Source organism: Chaetodon trifascialis, chromosome 10, assembly GCF_039877785.1.
Source record: "Chaetodon trifascialis isolate fChaTrf1 chromosome 10, fChaTrf1.hap1, whole genome shotgun sequence".
Taxonomy (NCBI): domain Eukaryota; kingdom Metazoa; phylum Chordata; class Actinopteri; order Chaetodontiformes; family Chaetodontidae; genus Chaetodon; species Chaetodon trifascialis.
Window position 1 is genome coordinate 26,524,693 of NC_092065.1, and position 23,125 is coordinate 26,547,817.

General features: G+C 42.9%; 1 protein-coding gene across 1 annotated transcript; it reads left to right on the forward strand.

The window, feature by feature from the left end:
- The first annotated feature begins 307 nt into the window (after positions 1–307).
- Positions 308–20,872, forward strand: lonp2 (lon peptidase 2, peroxisomal). Its single transcript, XM_070973075.1, has 17 exons — positions 308–841; positions 2,884–3,019; positions 3,985–4,098; positions 5,050–5,181; positions 5,427–5,549; positions 5,632–5,795; positions 6,199–6,293; positions 7,061–7,179; positions 7,313–7,452; positions 10,554–10,695; positions 10,804–10,954; positions 14,622–14,748; positions 15,306–15,436; positions 17,823–17,908; positions 18,528–18,735; positions 18,829–19,019; positions 19,099–20,872. Exons 1-17 carry the CDS (start codon positions 609–611, stop codon positions 19,327–19,329), a joined length of 2,523 nt encoding a protein of 840 aa, XP_070829176.1. The 5' UTR covers positions 308–608; the 3' UTR covers positions 19,330–20,872.
- The last annotated feature ends 2,253 nt before the right edge of the window (positions 20,873–23,125 follow it).

The following is a 23,125-nucleotide window of genomic DNA, read 5'->3' on the forward strand; positions in this document are numbered from 1 at the left end:
TGAGAGGCAAAATGTTTTCAGGTTTCTACAACCAACTCCATTTGCCCTACATTCAACCCTTCTTGCATACTGGAGTAAAGTTCAAATATGCCTACCTCAAGCTTGTGGAGTACTTTAAGTGTACTGAGTTAAATTCTATCACTGGAAACAAATGAGCTTTTTAAGTGCAGGCTACAGAAACGAAAGGATAAAAACAGCAACAAACAAGCTGCTGACTCATTCCCACAACCTCTGCAGTTTTAATGTTAAGCAATAACGTGTAGTTTGTCCCTCTGCACTTACCGTAACCAATCCAGGGGACACAGGAAGTCGACTAAAGAGATGCGGGGGAAAACTGAAAATGCAATTTCAGGAGATAGAGTGGTGCGAAAATTCGCGTGAAAACAAAACCAACCACGTTTTTGTTCGAGAAACGTTATTCTTACTTCATTAATGTATACATTGATAGTTAATTATATGTTCGTGTCGTCAATGATAATTTTATTTTGAAAATTCTAACCCGAAGCCTTCCGTGTTCAGTGGGTTTGACCGTTTGACAGCTAGATAAGTGCGTGTTTGTTTGTAATTTGTGCTTTAAACCGTGACCTCTCCTCTGAAAACACAAGACAATGACATCCGACGGCGCTATTCAGATACCGAGACGTCTGCCCTTGCTGCTGACCCATGAAGGGGTGCTCCTCCCGGGTTCCACCGTCAGGTTCAGCGTCGACTCTCCGCGGAACATGCACCTGGTCAGCCAGCGGCTGTTGAAGGGGACTTCGCTGAAAAGCACAATCATAGGAGTGATTCCCAACACCAGAGACCCCGAGCACGACACCGACGACCTCCCGACGTTGCATAAGTAATAACATTTGTGTCACACAGTGTTGAACTTTTGAGTTGCTAAAGCTAGCATTTGACAACTAAAAGCTGGAGTTTAGACATATTTACAAAGCCAGTTCATATGTGCATTTCCCAATAGACTTTTGTTCAGTTACAGGTATCTGTATCTACAGGTGTGCTCGCGATCACAACACAGGGGACAGTGACATCCTTTTCTATATGGTCACATAAACTTAACACGTACTCGGACCCTCCCTCCCTTTTTTGGACCTTCTGCAACAGACCCAACTTTGTGGGAGACACTAGCCGACATTCAAATTACATGTAGTTTCAGCAGTTTAGGAATTGTTACCACGTTTAACTGGAATGGCAGAGTACATAATATAATATAATATAATATAATATAATATAATATAATATATAAAGTTAATGAAAAGACTATTTTTTTCTTTATTTCCTCCCTCAAGGACTGGCAGTTATTACTGTCATGTCATATTTAGTCAACTTTTGTGTAATGCACTGTTCATAATTTACAGTAAAAGTTGCAGTTGTTGTGATTTGTTCTGGAAAAGTCTGCAGTTTCGCAGAGGCCCTGCAGTCAAGAACAGTCTGAGGGACTGAGGGGCAGACTTTAACCTTTCACCTACAGTCCATGCCAGTCTGGTTACGTAGTAGCAATTCTTTGTCTCTCAGATGCAGTTGTTGGGGATAATTGTACTAATCAGTCTAAGATCTTTGGAGGTTGCTGGTTGCTGTAATTGCTTTAAAAAAGTATTGCATGTTAAGGGAGTACTAATTGCCCTTGGGTAAGAGACTCAACCTGACATCTTAGCGCTGCATTGTAGCCCACCACGGCTCCTAAATAGGTAGATGAAACACTTTAAAGCATCCTGGATGCAGATGATGAATTTGCAAATTAAAAGAAAAAGAAATCAGATGTCTCTTGTGGTGTTGTGGTAGAGCACCGTAATGTGCCATGTTAGGAGGAAAAGGGGATTAAATTCGGGTTATCCAGTGAACTTTTCCTTCAATACAGCACATGTGTCTTTGATCAAGAGCTGCAGCGTCTTCAGAGGGCATCTCCGGTCAACCACCATGAACACACACCTATCGTCATCTACTCTGTGGTGGCTGCTACTTAACTTTGCATTAAATCCAGAAATCATGTCCTCACCACCACCCTCATCTGCAAGCACCTAATCAGAAACATGTTGTATGTGTGTAGGAGGGGCGTGATGTGCCTAACACATGACCTCACCACACACACCGCCAGGACACTAGATATAAACATGGTGTATTGTTCTTAGTAACACTAATACAGTAGAATTCAATACTGTGGATAAGGAAATGTACACGGTATGACAACCGTCATTTTACTGTACATTTTGACAGTTCCTTGCTTCATGTAAATTCAACTTTGGCTCGCAGTAAAATAGCAAATGCTCCTAAGGCTGACAGTTGTAATCTAAACCACCCGGGTTTAAGAAACTATTTGAGCAGTCAGAATAAAAGGTCTTCTGATTTTGCATCTGTAAATTGTGGAGACCTCACATATAAGTGTTTCAGCCAGTCTTATTTAAATCACTGAAGCTTGAACACTGCATGTTTTGACAAAGTGTCAGCACCACATGTATAAATAGTCCCAAACAACCACAGGGCTGCCAGTCTAGCTCTAGCTTTTCCTGGAAGTTGCTTCATGGTGCATTGAACTGCAGGAAAACGATCTGGATGAAGCTGTGAAAACAGTTTTGTAACTAAATCTGAAAGCACTGTTTATGAAAAAGTGAATCGTGGGGGACACCAATCAGTGCTCCAGCCAGACAGCCAAAAAGGTCCAGCTGCCCAGCTACAGTCATTACCACAGCCACACACTGTTACACTGAGGTGTTTTACACCGAGGTCATGTCCACGTCAAAGGTGTGAGGACTGAATCTTTACAAACTTGAAACAATCAGGGTCGATTATCGTTTCATAGAAGATAGCGCCACTTTGAAGCCAATTACTCGTCCACTGAGATGTCTGTCATCACCCACATCTTTCTCACTCTCTGTCTCTCTATAGAATTGGTACAGCAGGGATAGCAGTGCAGGTGGTGGGCAGTAACTGGCCAAAGCCCCACTATACCCTCCTCATCACCGGACTGTGCCGCTTTAGTGTGTCAAGTCTGCTTAAGGAGCGACCTTTTCTCCTGGCAGAGGTAAAACTTCTTTAATATCAGGCAATGGTTTAAAATCAGCAATCATTCTTAAAGTGTCTCATAGTTTAATATTGATTTGAAGGTGCCCGGCAGATTTCTTATAAACAAAGTTTGTTCACACTAGTGTTGTTTTATTATGATGAAATATCGTGACGAAAATGAGACGGGACCCAACGTAAATGTTGGTCATGTGAAGATAACTATAATTAAATATATAATGCAATATTGTTGACGAATAAAAACGAGACTAAATGTGGTTTACAAAATAAAAACTCCAAAAAAAAAAAAAAAAAAAAAAAAAACATTAGTTACATGTTATCTCGTCTCGTCTAGTTTTAGTCAGAAAATGACGAGATGTTTTAGCAGGTTATATTTTGTAAACCACATTTAATCTTGTTTTTATTCGTCAACAATGTTGCATTATATATTTAATTATAGTTAGCGTCACATGACCAGCATTTACGTTGCGTCTTGTTTCTGTCACGTGATAAAGGTTCGTTGACGACGATATTTCGTCATAATTTTCGTTGACGAAAACAACACTGAAATGCACCGTTTTTATCCCTTAGGCTGAACAAATGAGTCTTCCTCATAAAGCAGTTTTAAAAAAATGATATATTTTAAATTGTCCATTGGTTACATTCATGTTTGTTAGTCTGTGGCCATCAGCAGATTAGTGTGAAACCAGCTGCAGGAATATGGATCGTGTTGTATGTGAGTGCAGGGATATATATAAAACACTGCTCCATAGCCCACCTGGGGTCAAAAACTCCAAACTGGTACCTTTAATCTCCTAATTTTGTTATTTCCAGTGAAATGTTGGCGAAGTTGCAATTCTGATTTGGGGGGTCACTATTAACAGCTCCTTTTTAATAGGCAGCATAGGACCAGAAACACCTGTCAGTCTTTCAGAAATACAAATACACAGATGCATGTTAGTGTAGTACGCACCTTTCTGATTGCAGGTGGAGCAGCTGGATAAACTGGATCAGTACACGACCCCAGCAACAGAGGGTGTCACAGCAGAAAATGGAGAGCTGGGGGAGCTGTCCCAGAAGTTCTACCAGGCTGCTGTGCAGGTATGTGTGTTTACAGTTGGTGTATGCGTGACTGCGAGGGAGAGGTCGAAAAATGAAGTATCCGCAAAGTCAAAATATTTTCTTTAATCAAGGGTAAAACAACACAAAGTGGCGTTCATAACAGAAATGTGATAGGAGGGACTCTTCTGTATCTAGCTTCTATGGTTGTATGCTAGCACATGAGAGGGTTATTTGCATATTCCTCACATCTTTCCTCTCCTCTTGGATTGTACCACCCAGTTGATTTTCCCTGGTTTTGTCGTCAGTTTCCACCTCAACATTACTGAACACATATGGAAGGATAAAAGGATTGTTTTTTTCCCCACATTATGACATGGTGCTTTGATCAGTGAACAGACAAATCTGCGATGGGAAGGCAGGGGTCAGTCTGCGATCAGCCTTCCAGGTGCCAGACAAGACACCAGTCTTTTTCCCCATTAATGCAGAAATTGTCTTTTAATGCAGTTACATGCTGCACCTTTATTCTGTATCCATGCTTGTCCTACGTTCAGTGAAATGCATCCCTTTGTGCAGTTCAAACAGTGTTTTCATCCTTCATTCTACATTCATACTTTATATGATATTTATCAATGCTTGTAATCTGTACCAGATCGGTGCATCCCTATTCATATTCCTATCCATGCATGAATTGTATATTCATACTGTGTGCATACGTACATATATTGAGGATCTTGGGCAAACAAATCTCCAGGATGAATAATGTTCATCTTACAGAGGGAACACCTGCAGGTTACAGGTACTATAACTCAAAGTACTTACAATTCATCAAAAAGCTTTAGAAGCGTCATGTCTGTCTCTGCATTCGCAGTTTATGCCAGAGCTGCATTCTTGCTGTGTGAGTTCCTGGAACGCTCGAATTTATCAGAATAACAAGAAACGGCCAGTAAAACTAATCCTGCATCTGAAAACTAATCTAATCTGTGTGTGTAGTTGTTAGGTATGTTGGACGTGTCCGTTCCAGTGGTGGCTAAGTTCAGGCGTCTGCTGGACAGTTTGCCCAGGGAAACTCTACCCGATGTCGTAGCCTCCATGATCCGCACCTCAAACGCGGAGAAGCTGCAGGTGAAGTGACTGTTGGGTCTATGCCAAAATTCAAACTCACTGTTGGAAGAAAATAAAGTTTAAAGCCCCTGCTTCTCTTTCAAATGAGTCATCCATGTCTGTGAAAATTGGTGTAGTGTGTTTGTGACTCAGAGCACATTCAATTCCAACACTCTACTCACAGTAGAGGAGTTTTAGTGTAGAGATTTTTCTAAAATGAATGTATTTTTTAATAAAATCTTTCTACATCCATGTGTGCTCCAAAGGTCCTCGATGCAGTGAGCTTGGAGGAGCGATTTAAGAAAGCTCTGCCTTTGTTGACCAGACAGATAGAAGGGCTAAAACTGCTGCAGAAAACCAGGAAAATAAGTCCTGACAATGAGAAGAAGGTGACAAACATTTGTGTTTCTCATTCCTTTCAGCAGTGTCTGCGTGTATATGCCTGTTCATCTGTCTGTCTTGTCTGCTCAGGTGTTAACAGTGCGGAAAGGTGGAGTGTTCCCGGGTCGGCAGTTCAGTCTGGATGGGGAGGATGAAGATGAGGATGGTGATGATACTACAGCCTTGGAGAAGAAGGTCCATGGGGCCAACATGCCTGAAGCTGCACTCAAAGTTTGCCTCAAAGAGCTCAAGAGGTGAATTTTCACCCTAATTAAACCTTCAGCTCTTTTTTTTGTTGTTAGTCATTTTTAATGTCTCTGAAAAGTGTTTAATCCCTTTCACAGTAACTCTTGGTCGGACTGTACCTTTGACTGCACAGTTCAAATTTATAGTGAAGGAGTGCACATCAGATCATGTACAAATTAATTTAATTTATAAAAGGCTTTTGGTAACAGTTTAATTCTTTTTTGAAGAATCCAACATTTTAAAGATGTTTGCACCCTTTCAGTATTCTTTGATCCCTATAATTCACTCTTCAGACGTGGTTTTGTCTTCAATATGTGACCATGCTTCACCTGTGAAATGTGTGATTTCACTGAAGTGTTGTGATCCACAGTCAGACCAGCGTTGCATTTCATCTCATTCATCTCTCTTTAGATTGAAGAAGATGCCTCAGTCCATGCCTGAGTATGCCCTGACTAGAAACTACTTGGATCTCATGGTAGAGTTACCGTGGAGCAAAAGCACCAAAGGTAAATAAAGAGTTTAGGTCCGCATGCAGTTGATTTCAGATGCCTCAGATACAGAATGAGGTCTCTAATATTTACGCCAAGCAGCTACAAGTGTCACAAGTCTGAAAAAGATGTGTCGTAGCTTTGGCTTTATTGGTAGCCATATTTTTTGACTTTTGATAGAGCTAAGCTCCTGGAGTCTCCCTGCCTCACTTTAAGCAATGCTTAACGTGATAACAGTAAAATTGTGGTGATACTTCAGCATAATCATTTCTCTGGTGCACTGCTTCTGCTGAAGCTTGAGCTCTCGGTTGTTTTAGACTTAAATAGTCATCATCAAAATGAAGTTTGCAGATCCAAGTAATTTGCTTTGGTGTGATGATGCATAAGAATGAGCGTAGTAAGAGAATATGAAAAAGCTAAAAAGCAAATACTGCAAATTTCAAGTAAGTAAACAGAAAACATGACACCAGATGAAGCTAATGTTCTCCGTATGTGCGGAGTGAGTAAATGTTTAGTTTAAAAGGTGGTAATATGAGTGTCGTGTCCATCAGAATGCACTGCCAACGACAGTCCTTGCCACTGCTTTGCTTCGTCTCCGCTGATGACCACAGACTGCTGTCCCTTCTTCGTCCTCTCTTTCTGAAAGTACAGTCACTCATCCTGTGTCTGCAGCACACACCTCACTGGCTTGACCTTCACTAACTTTAATGCTTTTTCCTTCTTTCTTGGATCCATCCATCTCATCTCATTCACCCCACCAAAAACAAACACCACTCACTCTTCAGACTGCTTGGACATCCAAGCTGCTCGTACTCTTTTGGACAACGATCACTATGCCATGGACAAGCTGAAGAGACGCGTGCTTGAGTACCTGGCTGTTAGACAGCTGAAGACTTCACTGAAGGTGCTTCTTATAGATCTCAGTCCATTTAATGTACAAAGACAAAGAGTGATATATTCTACAAAGCAAGAATCCATTATTTATTAAAATGAACAGGGATTTCTGTAATGTGTCCCATACTTATCCCTGTCCTCAGGGCCCCATCCTCTGCTTTGTGGGGCCCCCAGGGGTCGGTAAGACCAGCGTGGGACGCTCCATAGCCAGGACTCTGGGCAGAGAGTTTCACCGGATCGCGTTGGGAGGCGTCTGTGACCAATCTGACATCCGCGGACACAGGTACGCTCAAAGAATAACAACCCTCATGAGGGTCTATGACGGCATGTTTTACAACCAGAGTATAGATAGTGAGTTTTCTGGAGCCGAGGGCAGACTTTCCCAATTTTTCACTGGACCTCACAGGAGGAGACAGAATTGGCATTGTACGTGGCTGCAGGAGACAGTTTGGCTGGACTACTATTATATATTTTTGGATGTGATGTGTGAACATTATGATTGATAGGGATTGATATATATGTGCTCCAAATGGTTCCTTTGTATTCAGCTGTCTAACATCATTAGTGTGTGGAATATAATGTTTTTATTGGGGGGTGAAAGTCTGAAAGAATTGGCTCTGTTTTTGATTACATGGTGTAAGTCCACCCTCTGCTGCTGATGCACTAGACTGGTTTTGAGTTGTTGAATTGAACAATGTGTGCGACATGAAAGTCTCAAGAGTTCTGTGTTTTGTTTTGTTTTGTTTTTTAAGTCAGTACACTTCTTCATTTCAGCCAGTGTCTGCCTCGCTCGGTTTAAGTATGAGCAATCACATCACATTTTTGTTGTGTGAAAATAATAATAATAGTCTTTATTTGTATGTCACCTTTCATTAAAATGCAGCTCGAAAAGCTTTGCAACAAAGAAATTACATGCACTGAATGCTTCACATGAAAGTAGACGTGAAATGAACATGAAAACATGTTAAAAATGGTAATTTAGCATAAGAGTGAAAATCACAGTTGAAGTGCACTGTGGCCACCTTGAGGCAGGAAATGCTATAGCAGCTGGTGGCGGCTCACAAAGTCCTCCGGTCTGATTAGCTGGTAATGCCACATATGACGGGAAGATTTGGGGAAACTTTAACGTATCAAAAATTGGATACCACCCAATCCTAATATGCATCTATGTTTCTTTGTGAAAGCTGCTGAGTCCCTCTTTCCTGTTTAGTCCTTGCACTCTTCACTGCACAGACTGTGAATACCACGCAGCATACATTTATCCGATTTTAGAAAACCTTTGCTCACCTAGCAGGGAATCGTATCAACCGAACTGAATTTTAAGTAACACCATCAAAATATACAATAAATATACATATTGCCCTGGCGACTGGTTCAGGGTGTACCCCGCCTCTCGCCCATTGACAGCTGGGATAGGCTCCAGCCCCCCCGCAACCCCGAAAGGGATAGTCGGGTATAGAAGATGAATGAATGAAAAATATGCATATTGTTTCATGTTAGGCTTTTATCATATAAACCTACATACAGGTAATATTGAACTATATTCAGTGTGAATCCACTGTTGCATTAAAACATCTGGAAAAAATGACTGATTGTCAGGGTCCGCCCATAAGAGCCAAATGCCAGGTACAATCACATGTACAAGTGCACACGATCCTGAGACATCTCAAATATATTAGAAGAATTTATAGACTTAGATTAGAGGTGATTCATCTTTTGGTCTTCCAGGTGGGTCATTGTTCTTAAGCAGTGTGTCATTTTGTTTCTTGTTTCAGGACACAGATTGAAATATTGGCTGTAACAATGTACCACGGCTGTATGAGTGTGTTGTTTTACATCGGCTCTGTGGCTCTTTGTTGGAGCTTTCTGCTGCTGAGTGGAACATGAGCCATCCCGAGTAAATTATTTGAATTACATTTCAAACACCATCACACTGATTAAAAAGGCTCCTGTGAGAGGAGGAATGAAATAATTTTTTTATTCAGCCCAACAGTTGAACACACTGACTTCAGCGTGGAAAATCTGGCTGCTATCTTTACAGCACGCTTAAAAATCCAGCTGTGTGTAATTGACCGGCTGGCTGATCATTGAAACACAGATGTGTTATGTCCTGTGGATGAAAGGCAGCAGAGCTTTGGAGATGGAAGACCTATACAAATTCTGACAGCACATTAGCTATGGGACCTCCACATTCATGCATTCATACATGACATGATAAGTCCTTTGACAAGTAAACCACCAGCAAACGTCTGGGATCTCTCACTTATGACATGACCTCAGATACGCATCATTAATGCCATTTTCAATCTATATGAAATTCAGTGAAATGTAATCTGTCAACCATGAATATGGACATTACAAAGTAGAACATCAGTCAGAATAAGAAAGTTCTGTGTTTCTCTCCCAATCATTCACAATCATCAGCCACGTATACACAGTATGTTTTGCAACCAGAGTCAGTAAAAAAACAAACAGAGTTCAGTAGTTTTGTCCCTCAGCTCGCCTTGGATCAGTGTGTTAACAGCCTCCATCTGGAACAAGTCTGAACTGTATCGAAACACACACACAGACACACACACACTCACACTAGTGTGTGTGCACTAGTATATTGTCTTAGGTTTGATTGTCAAGTGATGTATTGGAACGTATGAGAGTTGAATCACCATCTCTCAGCCAGATGAGAAACATGTGTCTGACATACCAACAGCAGGAGTGCAAGAGATTAAGAAGAAAGGTTTTTACCGGGCGGCACGGTGGCACAGCAGGTAGTGCCCGTGCCTCACAGCAAGAAGATCGCTGGTTCGATCCCCGGGTCGGGCGGGGCCTTTCTGTGTGAAGTTTGCATGTTCTTCCCGTGCATGTGTGGGTTCTCTTCCTCCCACAGACCAAAAACATGCTCATTAGGTTAATTGGTGACTAAATTGTCCTTAGGTGTGAGTGTGAGTGTGAATGGTTGTTTGTTTGTGTATGTTGCCCTGCAATCGGCTGGCGACCGGTTCAGGGTGTACCCCGCCTCTCACCCGTCGACAACTGGGATAGGCTCCAGCCCCCCCGCAACCCTGAAAAGGGATAGTCGGGTATAGACGATGGATGGTTTTTGACAGTTGATTATAAAATGTATTCAACTTAGGAAATATTGTCTGAAAAGTAGACCATGTTTCTAGTTCTCAGTTTTGTGATTTTTTTTTTTTCCTTTTTTTTAATATACTTTCTTTAAAGTTCAGAAATGTAACATTTCATCCTTTCGTATTGTGAACAGTGCTGTGATCTTCATTTGTTTCGGGTTTTATTACATGTGTGGAAATGCAATGCAGACTTGTATGTTTCGTTGAAATTGGGTGAAAACATTTACTCAGAAGGTGTAATTCCTGCTCATTTCCCCAGACGTACGTATGTAGGGAGCATGCCCGGCCGCATCATCAACGGTTTGAAGACAGTCGGCGTCAATAATCCTGTGTTCCTCCTGGATGAGGTGGACAAACTCGGCAAGAGCCTGCAAGGAGACCCTGCAGCTGCACTGCTCGAGGTCAGGTCTCTCACTCAGATTACTTGTTAAGTAGTATCAGATGTCTTCATTAAACAAATTTGTTGTGTTTCCTGACCAAGTTTTCTTTTCACTGCTTTGTTCCCTTAGGTTCTGGACCCAGAACAGAACCACAGCTTCACAGACCATTACCTCAATGTGGCTTTTGACCTCTCCCAAGTGCTCTTTATCGCTACTGCGAACACCACAGCGACCATTCCCCCTGCCCTGCTGGACAGGATGGAGGTGCTGCAGGTACCAGGTGGGTTTAGGTGCAGAGGGTCAACCACTGCAACCATCTCCATAGTTTCCGTTTGATATTGAGGATCCACTCTCGCTCTAGTGACATAACTAATTCCCTACAGACTGCATCTGTATAATTGAGTGTGATTGAATTTACTGCAGTGCATTCAGGGAGCAGATGAAACTACAAATCCACGTCCAGCTGTGCATCCAGACACAATTGTATACGTACAAACGTGCACACAAACACGGTCAATAGCTATTACAGATAAAGTTCATGGGTTACTGATGCCTGTTACATGTACACATAATATCTATACCTTAGATACTATTAATCCATTCTGTTTGTTATTTATTCACATGAATACTCTTTGTTGTTTATACCTACTGTGCATTTATCTGTATCCGTGGACTGCTCCAAACCTTTGAGCTGTTGTCCTCTAAAACATGATTAAGGGAAGTCAGAGGTAACAGTGTTTGCAGTTGGTGCCCTAAAGGTTAAGGACATTTATCCTCTTGCAGGATCGTTACACCTTGAGAGTTGTTTGAGGTCACACCCAGCCATCATATGAATCGTTAGGGTCACGAGTCATGGTGTGAATGGGTGTTAAGCGAATGTATTTGCATACATTCTTCATAAATTAATTAACTTATTTGAAGTTCAGTTCAACTAAATTGTCATTTTTTCCAATTTCTATTAGAAGGGTTTTGAATTATGTCTGCTTATGACAGTGTTTTTCAACCTTTCTTGAGCCAAGGTACATTTTTTTTCATTGAAAAAATCACAAGGCACACCACCAACCGAAAATGTTAAAAAATGAAACTCTGTAGCCTATATTAACAATATAAAGTCATTCTTGTCAAAGTGTCTTGAAAAGGAAACAAAAAATCACAAAGAAAAAAGTCTTTTATGATCTTTCATAGCTAGCTAGCTATGCAATCATACACTGCGATCGTAAGTGTGGGTAAAGATAATGTGACCTGCGGCACCTCCTGGCAGCGTATGTTCTCAGGCTCTGACTGCATTGTTGCACAATTTCCACATGTGCACTGATACAATCAAATAAAAAAAATCATGCATGTACATTGCTAAAGAAATAAGAAAACTTGCATACCAGCATTTTCAACCAGTAATAACACCCATGTTTTACATTTGAATGTGTGTGCTCTAGCTAGCTCCTTTTTCTCAGCCTGAGGTGAATTCTGGTCAGCAGTATGTCTGCGTGCTCTGCCCATTCGCTACTTCCGTGTTTTCGTCACTGTACATTTAGTTTCTCCCTGTCATTCTGGTATGCTACAAGTTAGGATTGGTGCTTCCTAGCGTGAGCATAGACTGTCTGAACTGTGGCCATCTCACGCTGCCCCCTATACAGGGGGCACTTGTATTGAAAAGAAAAAAAAAAAAAATAGAAAGAGGTTTTTAGACTAACCAATCAGAAGCGTCCTGTTGAATTCTCTGAGGTTCTGTAGGAGCCTCCCCTCCTTCAGGATCCGATTCAGGTTCAGACATGTACGTTTCAACTACTGAAGAACTTGGGCCGTTTCTCAATACCAACGCCAAGTTCGGACTTACGAACTTGGCAGTTTGGACTTAGCAAGTTCGACTTGGGAGTACAGTCTCTCCAGGACGGGAGGACACAGGACCGTCATTCTGCAATTGGGACAGCAGCGTACTTGATGACGTTAGCAGGACGACACATCTCCGAAAACTTTGGAGCAAATTTTAAACTACGCGCTATCGTGATGAATCGACCACAGATTTTAAGTTTTAACATCCACTTTCTCACATAAAATAATCTTAAAACCACATTCCGTACTACTAAAACAGCAGTATTTCCAAACTTGTAACTTATAGTTGTGAGTCCTCTCCTCCGGCATCGTTGCTACGAAATGCATTCTGGGATACGTGGTTACTCCAAGTCACCATCCGATGCATACTCGATAAAGTGGGAGGGGCAAGAACACATCCGGGTATTTGAGTGTACTTGTCGAGATGCAGACTTGAGAATTGGAACAGTACTTGGACTCAGAGTGATGACGTTTCTCAAGTACACAAGAACACAAGTACAGAGAAGAACGCATGTTGAGAAACGGCCCTCGTCTGTTCATTGCCGCCATGTCCGCTACTTTCACACAGATAGTGCTGCCTGAGTCTAAGATCTCCCCGTTACCATGGTAACATGGGTGGGACAGCAGCAGCTCATTTGCATTTAAAGCCACAGACACCAGAAACAGCACATTCTGAAAGGGACTGAAACAGAGGGAAATCAAGGGGGAGGCGAGAATCTTTTCCTGAAAGCTGTGTGTTTTATGGCTGCAAGCGTGAATGTATTCACAATCAACAAACTTGCACACATTCTCATTAAAATAGTAACACATAGGTAGACGGCGTTACTCTAGTCTCTTCAGTTCGGGAGCTTGAGGCAGACACAAATTAGAGGAGTGAGAGAACGAGTTGCAGCTGCAGGTGGAAAGAATGGCACCCCTGTCAAAACTGGGACTGCTGTTCCCAGTGATCTCCACAGGATTATGATGCCATCGGTGGTCACTGGTGTGATGTCATCGTTCCACACTGCAGGAAGAAGCACGGAGGGAGGGAACCAGACTGGCTGGAAAAAATTAGCTCATAGAGGGTGCTGAAGTGGACTCCAGGGCTTGAATCCTGGAGTTCATGCTGGCAAGTGATGCCTGAATGTTGGACAGTGCTGACAAGACAGGGTCATCCTGCAGGTCCATGGAGATGGCTGGTGGGGTTGAGACTTGTGCTCGTTTGGACGGCGGAGAGGTGATGGGAGCTGGAACTGCAGCAGAGTTGGGGAAGCAGTTCTTCCTTTTCTTAGTACCGATCCTGGGAAAAGAGGAATTGGAAAAAACTGCAGATGGTTGTTTGTTATGGATGTTTTCCATGAATAATAAGAAAAGCTCTTCATGAGAAGCTCCAACTAGAGTCTGAACGTTACTCTTGAACAAGGCTTCCTGGAATTTGGGTTCTTTCCAATCGCTAATTCTGGTAGCATTGAGAGTTTTACTTGCCAGACAGCTTAAATACAGCGCTCTGTTTGAGAATCAGCTGAAGCTGGAATGCCAGTTGAGCTTGACCTTGGTGGCTTGCAGGAACTTGTGTTGTGCTTCCTTTGCGTAGTGGTCCACAGGCCTCTGTGAAAAGTAAGGTTTTTGAATAACGACGCTATGTCAGTCTAATATATATATAATATAATAAACTTGTTTATTATGGTGCCACCTTGATGTCAGTGTCACTTTTTGTGCCTGAGTGTTTAGTGGAATTTGAGGAGGCTTGGACCCTTAAAAATCTTGGGATGTAGAGTTAAAAAGAAGTGAGCTTACAGACCTCTGTAGCCCACTCCTCATCTCTGTTTGCAGCAAGTGCCTCGACGCTACTTAGTCACTACTAGTATAACATGCTCAAATCTCCAGCCAAATGCTTGGCACCCACATTGCATTGTGGGTAATGTAGGCACCAGGTTTTGATGGGGAACAAAAAAGACAATTTCTCTATTTGAGCTGCATCAATTTTGATTTGATTTTTAAGTCTGACAATGTTATAGGAGTGCAATGCTAAATCTATATAGTACTCTTTAAAGTGTGTGTGTGTGTGTGTGTGTGTGTGTGTGTGTGTGTGTGTGTGTGTGTGTGCGCGTGTGCGTGTGCGTGCGTGCGTGTTTCAGGTTACACACAAGAGGAGAGGGTGGAGATAGCTCACCGTCACCTGATTCCAAAGCAACTGGAGCAGCATGGATTAACCCCTCAACAGCTGCATATACCACACGACACAACGGTGGATATAATCAGCAGGTCCGCACAGACATGTGACATACAAACATAAATAATAAGGAAACAAAACTAACTAAACATGAGCTCAACTTGATTACACATCCACATGTTATGGTGCAGTTCTTTGTCCTAATTTACTTACTTATTTGGTTTTGTTTGGTAATTAGCTTAGTTAACTATTTTTAAAAGTTAACCTCTTTCCTCTTGCATAATAAAGTGGTAAAAGACGGTTGGGACTTCACAGCAGAGTGTTTAAGATGAACCTTATGTCTCTGTGGTGCAACCAAACATCGACACAGCTTTAGTATCAAACATATTGTTTGGTGTGGACTTTGCACCATAATTTAAGATAATTTGCATTTTGCTGGTGCAACAGCCTGCTGGCCATTTGTTTGATGCCATCCCCCCTCGCTCCCATGGTTTTCCTGTCTATCTCCCGCTGTCATTACCAATATAAAAAAGCAGAAAAGCCCACCACCAGTGATCACTGATACCCACAGAGCAGAAGAAGCTGCAGTGCCAGTGAAACCTCATCTCCACATAAAGCACTCATCTGTTATCTGTGTTTGTTATTTTAGGTACACCCGTGAGGCGGGTGTGCGTACCCTAGAGAGGAAGATTGGGGCGATCTGCAGAGCTGTGGCTGTGAAGGTTGCTGAAGGTCACACAGTCCTTAAGTCGGAGGCTGAGCACCCAACACAGCAGGGAGGTAAGAGCCTGAGCTTCTTCTGCGTCTCTGGACAGACTGGACTGGCGGGATGTGCAGGGGCTCAAATCCTTTCCTGCACTCACTCACAGTAACACAGATCCACTTGTCCATACTAGCATAAATTAAAGTTGATTAAAAATGATTTCAACAGGAATCAAATGTTGTCCTAATTGAAGTACTTTCAGTCAGTAATTGCTGTAACTAGAAAATACTGCCTCATCTAGCTGAAACACCGTCTGCTCAGGTTACCAGAGGGCAAGCTAGACTGATGCAAAACCTCCAGATCACACAGAATAAAACAAACATTAAGTAAAAGATTTCTCTGTTACTGCTGACAATTTTCTATGGGCACACACTCACAGCCATCAGTGCACCCACTGTTACAGAATATTATTCCTGTTTTACTCTTTCCCTTGACACAAGCTATGTTTCTATCCAAATGTAGCACATTTTTAACCGAATTTCAATAAAATCAGCAAAAGAAAATGCGAATGAACGGCTGTTACCATCCACTACTGTTGTGTGAATATTAGGAGTTGCTTCATGGAGATAAACAGTAGGTGGCGCCAATTTTCCAGTCGAGTGGAAAACAATGTAGAAAACATGATGCAAAGTTTCATGTATTAATATGAGGAAGGTTCGGTCTCCTCATTGCTGATTGAGCTCATGTTTTCATCTGTGATCCTTTATCATCTGTTCTGTGGAGCAGAAGGTTTAAGCCACATGCTTCATGTACGTCATAATTTATTCTTTACTTTGTATTATTCATGCATTTTACTCTGCTTCCATTGCAGTCAAATTCAAGTTTTTCTTTTATCAGTACATCAGCTCTTCCACCTCAGATGCATTGAAAAACCTCTTGGCAATAATTGCAGGGATTTTTTTCCCTGGTTTTCCACCTTTGTTCCCACTTTTTCCACTTTTACACGCAAATTGAAAATGTGCATGAAAACAGGTGGATGGAAACGCTGTGAGTCACTCAGTGCTAAGAGCACCTAATGATGCACACTGCACACCTGTTTTCACCATCGCTAATTAAGCAGACGATCTCTCCTGACATCACAACACATCCACGCACGCACACACACAGAATTTGTGTGTGTGTGTGTGCGAGATAACACCTGCACAGATGCTCTTGTTTTTTGTACACCTGTGCTCCATGCAGCAACAGGCTTTTTTGTCGGTTGATGTTTTGACGTGTCTGTAGGAAAAGCATGGGTGTGATTAATGTGCCAGGGTCGTTGTGTTGTTAATGCTGGCTCAGTGCTTTGACTTACCGGGGCACTTAGAGCAGAGCGCTAACATTTTTAATGTTAACAGTTACACCTATGCTTTTCCTGCAGTCAGAATCTATCTCTCATTCCAGCAGGTACAATAAGTGAAAATGTGTGTTGAAGGTAGTGCTTGTCAGTTCAAAGGGACTCACCAACACTGACCAGACTTTTTATAGCAGAGTCAAAAAAAATATTCACGAGTGAATAATTTATTGGACAGACCGTTTTCTCATAGAAAGACTGTTTGACACACACTCTGTGTATGTGGATTGTTAATAATAGTAAAATAATAATAGTAAACAGTACTATTATTTAACACAATACTTCATGTCAGCTGCTGGATGTGTGTGTGTGTGTGTGTGTGTGTGTGTGTGTGTGTGTGTGTGTGTGTGTGTGTGTGTGTGTGTGTGTGTGTGTGTGTGTGTGTGTGTGTGTGTGTGTGTGAATGATGTGTATTCCTAGTTCTTATGCATGTATTTTGCATTTTACCGCTGGGTGTGTGTTTGATGTCTCTTGTGTGTGTCTGTTGTGGGTCTTTGCATAATGTGTGTGTGTGTTTTCAACCAACAGAGTGAGGACATTTTTTGAAAGCGGGGACGCTTCGACCAGTCCTCACAGTTTCATAGAGCTGTTTGAGTGCTAACACTTGGTTTTAAGGGTGGGGTTACAATCAGGTTAGGTTTAGATAAGGGTGTGCCAGTTAAAAGAAAAGGGGCTAAAAGCCAGTTGGAAAAGTGTTAAAAGGCCCCCGAGGCGCTGGCAGGGTCAGGTTTAGATAAGGGCGATAATCAGACAGCTGATTTTCCAGTCTCAGTTGCAGCTGTTGTCGTCTCCTCTTCTTTCTGCCTCTGCCTCTCTCTCTCTCTCTCTCTCTCTCTCTCTCTGTAAGTGTGGATGGTTACAGCCTGCATTGAGCCTACATGCACTTAATTAATGGGATTATTCTTCACACTGTGCATCACCTGATTCCAGAAACATGGACGTTAATGAGAAATGTTTTTTCTTTAAATGAGTGTTTAGCAGCTGTTGTTATGCGGCATAATGAATCAGTTATATGACCAACATCCAAAGGTAGTTCTCAGTGGGATTCATGTCACTTCATGTGTGTCCAGACAAGGCAGCCGTCCCGGAGATGCCCATCGTGATCGACCACATTGCCCTGAAAGATATCCTCGGACCTCCACTGTTTGACATGGAGGTAAGCAGAAGAGCGTCTGTAGAGAATTAGCAGTGTTCATAATCCACAGTTACAGAAGCCTGTGGACTATCAATATATCTATTATATAAACGTTTTTTTGTGTGCCTGTCTGAACTTTGTGGAGCAGCTCTTGAATATAGAGGCAGCCTGTGAAGATGTCTCACAGCTCCAAACAGCTGCTGGTCGTAAAGTCAGCATTGTTGAAAACATAATGCTGCAGCTCGTTGAGGTGTCATACAGCACAACATGCAGCTACTCTTCTAACGTCTTCTCTTTTTTCTTCTTTAATGTCTCTCTTCTCTTTGTTCTTCTCCCCCTGCACTTTCCTCTCCCTCCTTTTCTTCACACTCTGCTCTCTTCCTCCACCATGAGGTCATGTTGGCCCAGTGTTTCACATTCATACCTTATTTGAAGCTTACAGACTCCCCCTGTCTTCTGATTACTCCACCAAATACATCTTGACAGATGTGTGTGTGTGTGTGTGTGTGTGTGTGTGTGTGTGTGTGTGTGTGTGTGTGTGTGTGTGTGTGTGTGTGTGTGTGTGTGTGTGTGTGTGTGTGTGTGTGTGTGTGTGTGTGTGTGTGTGTGTGTGTGTGTGTGTGTGTGTGTGTGTGTGAAGGTCTCTGAGCGGCTCACCCTGCCTGGTGTGGCACTGGGTCTGGCCTGGACCCCCCTTGGCGGTGAGATCATGTTTGTGGAGGCCAGTCGAATGGATGGAGACGGTCAGCTCACTCTGACTGGACAGCTGGGAGACGTTATGAAAGAATCCGCCCATCTGGCCATCAGCTGGCTCAGAACGAATGCTAAAACCTACCAGCTCACCAACAGTGAGTGCACATCGACGTACACGCTTCACATCCCTTTACAGAAAACAGGCGAAGGAACATGCATTTACTCTTTGTTTGCGTGTGTTTCAACAGTGATGGGGGGTCCAGATCCGCTAGAAGGGACAGACATCCACCTCCACTTCCCCGCTGGAGCTGTCACCAAGGATGGCCCCTCTGCAGGTGTTACCATAGTAACCTGCCTAGCCTCGCTGTTCAGTGGCCGATTGGTCAGATCAGATGTTGCCATGACAGGAGAGATCACGCTGCGGGGTCTCGTGCTGCCGGTGAGTTATCTCATTCAACACAGAAAACATGTGAATCTATTGACAGATTTAAGAGACTGGATTGGTCTGTCCGCCTCAGGTGGGGGGCATCAAGGACAAGGTGCTCGCGGCCCACCGGGCAGGAGTGAAGTGCGTCATCCTCCCCAAACGCAACGAGAAGGACCTCGAGGAGCTTCCGGCCAACGTCCGAACCGACCTTGACTTCGTCACCGCCAGAAACCTGGACGAGGTGCTGAACACCGCCTTTGATGGAGGATTCCCAGGGACAGCCAGCACCCACACACACCCTCAGCTGACCAGCAAATTGTAACACACTGATGAAAACACACACACACAAGTAGTGTGAAGTGAAGAAGGTGAATGGGGGAGACAGACTTGTGTCAGTTGGGACATCTCAGAGTGACTTTTTCCCTGATGTTCAGTTGCAGGAAGTAGCTCTTTAGGTTGGTTAGCCCTGGTTGAAGGTTCTTTGCTGTTGAGATTTTAATTTTTAAAGGATTGCTTTCCTATTAAAGAGATAATTTGAGCTAAATAAAGCTACAATTCAGATCAAGCCCTGTAGGAGAAATCAGTTTACATGGACAGGGCACAACAATAATACTGCTGTGGTATCTTTGTTAATCTCATATTAGCACAGTGCAGCCAGCTCTAGCCAACACTGACTGAGGCCTTTCACGTCCAGTTCACATCACTAATCATTGTTGTCATGTTGGTGTTTTTGGGGTTCAGCCTCAGTTTTTCTAGACTGGCTGCTGTTTTCTTGGATATTTACATCATATTAGCACTGCTATAGACGAGTTCAGTGGATGTGAGCTTGTTAATGCCACGACACATTGGTGAGCACGTATTGATTTAGTTTGATTGTCAGCTGAGAGGGTTTGTGTGTGTGAGGCGGTCTGGATACCTGCAGCCTGTTTAATGATTCTATTTAATCACACATTGTCGTCCAGTGCAGCCTGACTTCAGCTATTCGATGGATGTTTTTTTCAGGTGTGGTGTGGAAACAATTTATCTGGCCAATCATTGTTATAATGACACAGTCAAAATGCCTTTTTCTGGCACAATCATACCCATTTAATGTCTGGAATCCTGTGCATCTGTGGGCCAAGCCTACATTGTATGAAGAAAGTGAGAAACGACAGTGAAAGGTTGTCAGAATAGTCCTAAATATGACTCTAATCATCAGTAATTGAAGTTGGAAATGCAGTGGGGAGACGCATATGAAGCTTTATGCCTCCCCTATCTTGTTTTTGGAGCACTTAATTAAAATTATGATGAACGTTGACCTCAGCTAGGTGGCTAACTGAAAAGCTCAGAGTTTAGCCACACGTGTTTTCAGCTAAGCTAGCGAGCTGAACGGTCATGAAAACAGATGAAAGAAGTCCATTTCTTCTACTCATTCATGTTCAGTGAACTGAATGGATTTCATGGATTGAACTTTGACTGACTGAGGGTTGAAGGAAAGGATAAAGATTGTCAATTTCAATTATTTACCTACCGATGTTATTGAATGATGTATTTAGTTATAGTTATGACTTATCTGCTTTTCGGACTCCTTCAGTTTCATTTAACTTCATGTCAGCATTTGATTTTTTTGTTAACAAATGTTTGTTAATCTGTCTTACAGCACTGTGTTCAGTCTTCCCTGCAGATAAGAAGTGATTTCAACACAAGGGTCAGAGGTCAATGCCAGGCAGGCGTATAATTAATATGAAAGATGGGTGGTGTAGAAACCTGTAGCACTAATGACTTTTAAATACCACACCGATCTAATTTCATACTAAACCATGATGCACGTGTCCCATTGAATGACTGCAAACATGGAGAATTGAATTAAAGATGGCTGAAATCTTAAAGTTCCTTCAGTTCTTGACCCTCTGTGACTGTTTTAAAGACACACATTCAGAATCAGAATCAGAATCAGAATTACTTTATTTATCCCCGAGGGGAAATTGTTTTTAGCAGTGCTCCATGCCAAACAGAATTATAGATTAGAATAAAAATTAGAAAGAAGGACGAGAAGGAATATATATATAAAGGCAATATAAAAGAAACAGAATATTAATACTAAGGATATATGTAAATAAGAAATATACAAATATACAGAAATATCCACTCAATGAATGTACAACAATATAAAATGTACCGCAATACAATTGGATGTGCAAAATTGAGATGTAAAATATATATTAGAATTACTATGTACTATGTACTGAATGTTGAATGTGCAAAAACTGAAATAATAAGATATACAACAGAACAGACAGTGACAGTGAGTCCCAGGGCCATTCAGAGGGAGGAGTTGTACAGGTTGATGGTACAAACCAAGCTCTTTTATCTACAGAAAACCAACAATTCCCCCATGAGCAAGCACTTGGCGACAGTGGCGAGGAAAAACTTCCTTTTAACAGGCAGAAACCTCGAGCAGAACCAGACTCTGGGTGGGCGGCCATCTGCCTCGACTGGTTGGGTGAGAGAGGAAGAGCAAGAGAGGGAGAGTGAGACAGACAGACAGACAGACAGACAGACAGACAGACAGACAGACAGACAGACAGACAGACAGAAATGCAGTCAGAGAGAGAGACAGACATGCAGTCACAGTAACAGTGACAGTGGATGTAATAACAGCAGTAGCAGTTGCAGTGGATGTCAGGCAGGGCCAAGGCAGGAGACGCAGCTGAAATCCACAATCCAGATTCAGCCACTGTGTAACCTGCAAGACGACCAAGCACAGTGAAGACGTGTTGAATAACTCCACACAGCTGGGGGGCACAGGCTTTGAGCACCCTGGGGCTGACACCATCAGGGCCTGGAGCTTTATTCGTGTGGAGTCTCATCAGCTGTCTTCTCACCTGGTTTGTCTCGGTGTGTGTTGGTGTACATGTGTGTAATGTGAAACACCAGCATGCAGTGTTTTTCTTTTCAACATTTCGACAGCCATGAAATGATCGCAGACCAGGAGCGGTGGGCTGCCAGCTGACAGCAGCGTCCAGAGACCCAGTTCCTTCTTCGTCACTATTCAGTCAGGTGGTGATCTTCATGCATGTTTTTTTGTGGAGGATACCCCAGGTGAACACGGCGAGAACATGCAGAAAGGCCCACGTCCAGGTTCGGCGATGACGTCCACGAGAGAGATGATGTGAGACTTGGAGTGAAGGATCTGTTTGACTGGCTCATTATTCTTTAGCCAGCTGTTGGAAGTGATGGAGCTGAAAAGTCTCATCAGCTCGCTAGTTTTACATTCATGAGAAATCGTCTTGTCTGACACGAACGAAGTGGATGGTTGGAGTGGAGGAAACACATGTGAACGCAGTTTATGCACCTTTACTATTAATGAATATCTATATTTCAAACTCCAAAAAGAGTTCATGGCATGCACCTCCATGCCTAGTGTTGCAATTGAATGTTATGACATGTTTTGACCACTGGGTGGCAGAACATGACATGGTACTAGGAGTAAATTGTAAGAGTCGACATGGATTTGAAACCACCGGAAAGCTTGAGACTAATGGGGAATATCGATGAAAACTGGCGCACCTTCAAGCAGCAGTTCCACCTGTATGTTGCAGCTGTGGGACTCGAGGCGAAGCCAGAGGCGAGAAAGGTAGCGCCGCTGCTAACGATAGCAGGGCCACAGGCCATAGAAGTATTTAACACATTCGTGTTTGACAATCCTGGTGATGAGGACAAGTTGGATGCAGTGCTGGGCAAAATTGATGCTCACTGTTCCCCAAAGAAGAACGAAACGTACGAGAGGTACGTGTTTCAGTCTCGTACACAGCGGGAACACGAGCCCCTCGATAGCTTCCTGACGGATTTGTGGCTAAAGGCGCAGTCCTGCAACTTCGCGATGCTGAAGGACTCCATGATCCGGGACCAGATTGTCTTCGGCGTGGAGGATAATAAGGTCAGAGAGAGGCTACTACGAGAGACGGAGCTGATGCTGGCGGGCGCCATTAAGATCTGCCAGGTGAGTGAGTTGTCCCACAGACGTGAAGACGTTCAACAAGATGTCTGCAGTAGCTTCAGCGCAAGTGAGCAACAGTGCGGCAGCGGTTGGAGCAGTGTCGTATCAGCGGAAAGGACACGCACACAGCAGTCAGAGG